The following is a 5,789-nucleotide window of genomic DNA, read 5'->3' on the forward strand; positions in this document are numbered from 1 at the left end:
TCCCAGCAGGAATCGCAACGTTTGGGGTAGGTACTTCACAAGAATTCCTTGAGCCGTGTTTTCCAACAGCCCTTTGGGCAAAATCAAGAGGATAAATGTAGCCAACCCCTGTCCTGCTCTACTGAAGTTGGTGCCCTGTGAAGGCAGCCCTGATTTTCACGTAAAGAATAGAAACCAAAAACACGCGGCCAGGAGCGGAGAGGGCAAAAACTTCTCCTCTAGGCCTCGCTGAATGTTTAAAGCTGTCCCAGAGATGGCTGTCTCCTCCGCAGTTGCCACTTTGGCAAAACCCCATCCAAGCAATTTCTTGGCAGTTGTGAATGGAAGGCAAAGGATTTTCTCAGGGTCGTGCAGTGAGCTGGGAAATTTGGGCAAAGATCCTGCTGTTCATCTGACCTCCCTCTGCTGAGCTGTCAAGACAGTCGCACTTCTCGGTCTTTGTCCCTTTTGTGCATATCTCTAATGTCAGGACTGGCATTTTAGATCCTTTTTTTCCCTAGGAAGAGGCTTCTACCTGGCTCTGATTGCTGTTTTTTGCTCCTGCAGGTGCTGGTCTCCACAGCCACGCTGGCCTGGGGTGTAAACCTCCCTGCTCACACCGTCATCATCAAGGGGACGCAGGTGTACAGCCCCGAGAAGGGGCGCTGGACCGAGCTGGGTGCTCTGGACATCCTCCAGGTAAAGTTCTGGTAACAAAGATGCTGTCAGGACCCAGGGCAGGAGTTTTCCCTTCCCCTGAGGCACATTTGTGGTCTGCTTTTGTATTTTCTCAGTGCAGTCGCTCCTTGTTCCCTACTGTCAGACTGTCTCAGCTGTTGTGGGAACAGCCCTGCTGTGAGGGCAGAGGAGAAGCAGCTCAGTAGGAGAAGAGGACAAATGATTCCTCTCCCAATATCTTGCTTAGACACATCTGAGATATTTCTGTGTGTCTCCTGCCAGCTAGAAGTAACAGCAGACTGAACAATCTGGCAGTAAAGCCCCAGGACACGGCAGCAAGGAGAAATTGCCAAACTAAAAGCTTTTATGTTTTGCTGACCTCACTTTCTCGTTTCTTAGATGCTGGGGCGTGCCGGGAGGCCTCAGTACGATACCAAAGGAGAGGGAATCCTCATCACATCCCACGGCGAGCTGCAGTATTATCTGTCCCTGCTCAACCAGCAGCTCCCCATTGAAAGTCAGATGGTGTCGAAGCTCCCAGACATGCTGAATGCAGAGACCGTGCTCGGGAATGTCCAGAACGCAAAGGTGAGTGCGAATCTTTGCTTTCCCCACATACGTGTGCCTTTTGTTGCACCCAGGGAGCTGCTGAGAATTGCAGGGGGCAAAGAATGATCTGTGCTAGGGAGGGATGTCGTCAGTGTACAGGAGCAAAGAAAATTGCAACCATTAGTGCCTGGGAAGCAAATTTTTAAGAGATCTGGAAGGACAGCTGTGAGAACTACCAGCCTGTAAGGCTGGCTGTTGTGTCAGGGAAGTGAGTTGATGCTTCTGTAATTCAGAGCAGACAGAGTTCTCCACACAGAGAAGGATGCTGGGGAAAAGTCTGCTTGTGGAGGGTGCGTTTTCTTCCTTTTTAATTCCTTAATATTTTTCTGGTCCTGGAGAAGAGTTGTGTGTGGCACAGCTGAACTTCCAAGCTCTGGTTTAACATTGACCTGGCAGGATTCAGCTGGGCTGAGCCTGATGCCTCCTACTCTAGTGCTGGGAGCACCGGGCTCCGAGCTGGAGCGTCTCTTGCTTGCCGTGAGGCGTATTTGTCAGCTCTTACGGCGTGCTGGTGTTTCCTCAGGATGCAGTGAATTGGCTGGGCTACACCTACCTGTACATCCGAATGCTGCGCTCCCCTACTCTCTACGGGATATCCCACGATGATCTGAAGGGGGATCCGCTGCTGGACCAGCGCCGCCTGGATCTGGTTCACACTGCAGCCCTCATGTTAGACAAGAACAACCTGGTGAAGTACGACAAGAAGACGGGGAACTTCCAGGTGAGATGGGACCTGGGAGAGGCACTGTGATCAAGTAGAGCTGGACGGGAGCATCCTCTGGCTGAGAGAAAGGATGAAAGAGGCATCTTGCTGATTAAATACGGATCCCAGGGCGTGCTGCATCATCCAAACCTGCTGTTGTGCACGTCTGTGATTCCAGAGATCTGTTTGCCAGCATAGAGAGTGCTGGTGTTAAACCTGACCCTCCGTCTGTCACTGTTGTGTGTTTGCTGCTGCCTCCTAAGCAAATTCACATTTCCGTTGTGTTTTCATTGCTTCAGAGGCAGTGAGGTGAGAAAGGGGAGGCTGTGATGTGTGGAATTGTGTACCAGGTAAAGCAGCTTTCCTGGGTGATTTGTAGCCTGAGACTTCACGCTGAGCTCGTCTGGAGACATCTCCCCTGCTGCAGCCTGGTTCTTGTTCAGCATCTTCTGTCTGTGCCACAAACAGTCGGGTGTCTTTCTCGCTGTTTCACTCTGGCTGTTGTCCTTGTGGCAGGTGACAGAGCTGGGCCGCATCGCCAGCCACTACTACATCACCAACGAGACGATGCAAACTTACAATCAGCTCCTGAAACCCACCCTGAGTGAAATCGAGCTGTTTCGGGTCTTCTCGCTGTCATCGGAGTTCAGGAACATCACTGTGAGGGAGGTACGGAGCCAGACACCCCTCCCGAGAGAGGCGGCCCTGAGGCATCGCTCTTGATGCTGCAGGGGAGGATGTAGAGATTGCCCTGTCAGGGACCGTTCTCATCTCTCCTGCCTTGGTTTTCTGCAGGAGGAGAAGCTGGAGCTTCAAAAGTTGCTGGAGCGAGTTCCCATCCCGGTGAAGGAGAGCATAGAGGAGCCCAGCGCCAAGGTGAGTCCCGTCTGCCTCCTTGAGGGAACTTCTCTGCCTGTCTTGAGGGGAGCAGTGATCCTTGCGGGAGAGCTGCGATGGGAAATGCCACTCGCGGGGGGATTTCTGTTCTCTTCCCTCTGTGGGACATCCTCGACTGTGTCAAGAGATGCTCGAAGAGCTGCAGGTGCTTCTTGTCTCTGGTTGAGCACGCTGTCTTGCAGCTTAGGACAGTCCATCCGCTTGATCGCTTCTGTCCTGCCACATGTCAAAGCCCACCGGGATCAGGTGCTGGCGCGGAGGGCACTGAGACTCTCTCTGTTCTGCTTCCCCAGATCAACGTGCTCCTCCAGGCTTTCATCTCCCAGCTGAAGCTGGAAGGATTTGCTCTCATGGCAGACATGGTGTACGTTACGCAGGTGAGTGAGGAAACATGCCCGGAGACTCTCTGTTTCCATTTAGGTGTGTGCAGTCCAGTCGTCTCTCAGTCTTGGACAACTATTTGAACCTCCAAAATTCAGTTTGAGGTCATAAATGGCTTTGAAAATAACTAGAGCGGTGAGAAGGTCTGACCCCTGTCAGGATGGGAGGGAATTAGATCTTCATTGAAGTCTCTAATTTGTAATTAAAGTAATTCAGCGCTAGAAGACTACAGGGTAGCCTTATTCTTCTACTTTTACCAGAGTTCGTAGTGATAGGACAAGAGATAACAGTTTTAAACTGGAAGAGGATAGATTTAGGTTGGATATAAGGAAGAATTTTTTTTTTTTATGATGAGCGTGGTGATCCCCTGGGGCAGGTTGCCCCGAGAAGCTGTGGCTGCCCCATCCCTGGAGGTGTTCAAGGCCAGGTTGGACGGGGCTTGGAGCAACCTGGGCTGGGGGGAGGTGTCTCTGCAGGGGGGGTGGAATGAGTTGATCTTTAAAAGGTACCCAAACCATTCCGTTATCATGTTGCTGGGCAGGAAAATGAGTAGAAAGGGAGGAAGAGTTAAATGTGATGATGGCAGCCAAGTCTGAGAGCTGCTCTCTATTCCCCCAGTCTGCTGGGCGGCTGATGCGTGCCATCTTCGAGATCGTCCTGAACCGTGGCTGGGCCCAGCTCACCGACAAGACCCTTAACCTCTGCAAGATGATTGACAAACGGATGTAAGTGAGATCTCGGATGTATTTGCTGATTGCAGGCTGGATGAGACTCTTCGTAGCCAGACTAGGCCTGCAGAGTTCGGGAAGGAGAGCGCTTGTGCCTGTCGGGGTGTAAAGGAGCTGCCCTGTGTGTCTGGCCAAGGGCTGGTCTTTGGTAATGTGGAGAATCTGGTGCTCTGAAGGCTTTGTCTCTGTTTCTTTGCTTGTCTCACCTTGCGGTGTCCTCGCAGGTGGCAGTCCATGTGCCCTTTGCGACAGTTCAAGAAACTGCCTGAAGAAGTGGTGAAGAAAATCGAGAAGAAGAACTTCCCGTTTGAACGGCTCTACGACTTGAACCATAACGAAATAGGTATGGAGACACAGAAAGACTCACAGACTGGTGAGGGTGGGAAGGGCAATCTGGAGCTCCCCCATCCCCCCCCCTGCCAGAGCAGGGGCACCTCCAGCAGTGGCACAGGACGGCGTCCAGGCGGGTTTGGGATGGCTCCAGAGGGGGAGACTCCCCCACCTCTCTGGGCAGCCTGTGCCACTGCTCTGCCGCCCTCACAGCAGAGAAGGCCCTCCTCAGGTGGAGATGGAACTGCCCATGGTCACGTTTGTGCCCGTTCCCTCTTGTCCTGTCACTGGGCACCGCTGGAAACAGACTGTTCCCACCCCCCGGCACCCTCCCTTGAAGGAGTGATCAGCGTTGAGAAGATCCCCCTCAGTCTTCTCTTCTCCAGACTGAACAGCCCCACGTCCCTCAGCCTTTCCCCATCAGAGAGATGCTCCAGTCCCCTCAGCATCTCCGCAGCCCTCTGCTGGACCCTCTCCAGCAGTTCCCAGTCCTTCTTGACCCGGGGAGCCCCGAACTGGACACAGCGCTCCAGATGTGGTCTCCCCAGGGCAGAGCAGAGGGGGAGGATGACCTCCCTCCACCTGCTGGCCACGCTCTTCTCGATGCCCCCCAGGATGCCGTTGGCCTTCTTGGCCACCAGGGCACACTGCTGGCTCGTGGCCATCCTGTTGTCCCCCAGCACTCCCGGGTCCCTTTCCCCAGAGCTGCTCTCCAGCAGGTCAGCCCCTGACCTGGACCGCTGTGTGGGGTTATTCCTCCCCAGACACAGCACCCCGCACTCGCCCCTGTTGAACTTCATTAGGGCACACGGGCAAATGCAGCAGGGAGAGGTGTCTGCCTCTTTGTTCTCCTCTGCCATGTTTTGACCCAGAAATTGGGCTCTTTTTCCTGTCTGATGGAAGGCGCAGAACTGGCGAAGGTCTTGGTACAGCTTGAGGAGGGCAGAGGCTTTGCCCTGGCACCTTCCAGCTCCTTGGATCGCTGATAATGAATACTGTTTGGTTTGGGAGCTGTTGGTCACTCTGTTGTCCATCTGTCCTGACGGCAGCGCCTTTCTCTTGCAGGGGAACTGATCCGAATGCCCAAGATGGGCAAGACAATCCACAAATACGTTCATCTGTTTCCAAAGCTGGAGCTCTCCGTCCACTTGCAGCCTATTACCCGTTCCACCCTGAAAGTAGAGCTCACCATTGCCCCTGACTTCCAGTGGGATGAAAAGGTGAGCTGCGCAGCTAAATATCACCAGGCTAAATACGATGCTGGGGGAGAAAGAAGGCACTTCTGGGGCAAAATTCCTGTGGGAGGGTTGGTGTTCAGGTCCTGGAGATTTGGAAGGAGGGGATCTAGGCTCTGATAGGAAAGTGACAGCTGCCCTTGCTTAGGTACACGGTTCGTCCGAAGCTTTCTGGATCCTGGTGGAGGATGTGGAAAGCGAAGTCATCCTGCACCACGAGTACTTCCTGCTGTAAGCCAAGTACGCGCA

At 53.5% G+C, this 5,789-nt stretch overlaps 1 protein-coding gene across 1 annotated transcript in view; it reads left to right on the forward strand.

Annotated features, from left to right (window-relative positions):
- Window positions 1–5,789, forward strand: part of SNRNP200 (small nuclear ribonucleoprotein 200kDa (U5)) — a 23,382-nt gene that overhangs the window by 10,635 nt on the left and 6,958 nt on the right. The window contains 10 exon segments of the mRNA XM_009883883.1: window positions 547–678; window positions 1,057–1,245; window positions 1,790–1,987; window positions 2,486–2,638; window positions 2,765–2,845; window positions 3,160–3,243; window positions 3,866–3,972; window positions 4,200–4,318; window positions 5,371–5,525; window positions 5,689–5,786. Of these exon segments, the coding sequence (XP_009882185.1) occupies window positions 547–678; window positions 1,057–1,245; window positions 1,790–1,987; window positions 2,486–2,638; window positions 2,765–2,845; window positions 3,160–3,243; window positions 3,866–3,972; window positions 4,200–4,318; window positions 5,371–5,525; window positions 5,689–5,786 (1,316 nt within the window).

The sequence above is a fragment of the Charadrius vociferus genome, unplaced genomic scaffold (assembly GCF_000708025.1).
Source record: "Charadrius vociferus isolate BGI_N301 unplaced genomic scaffold, ASM70802v2 scaffold1894, whole genome shotgun sequence".
In the NCBI taxonomy this organism is placed as follows: Eukaryota; Metazoa; Chordata; class Aves; order Charadriiformes; family Charadriidae; genus Charadrius; species Charadrius vociferus.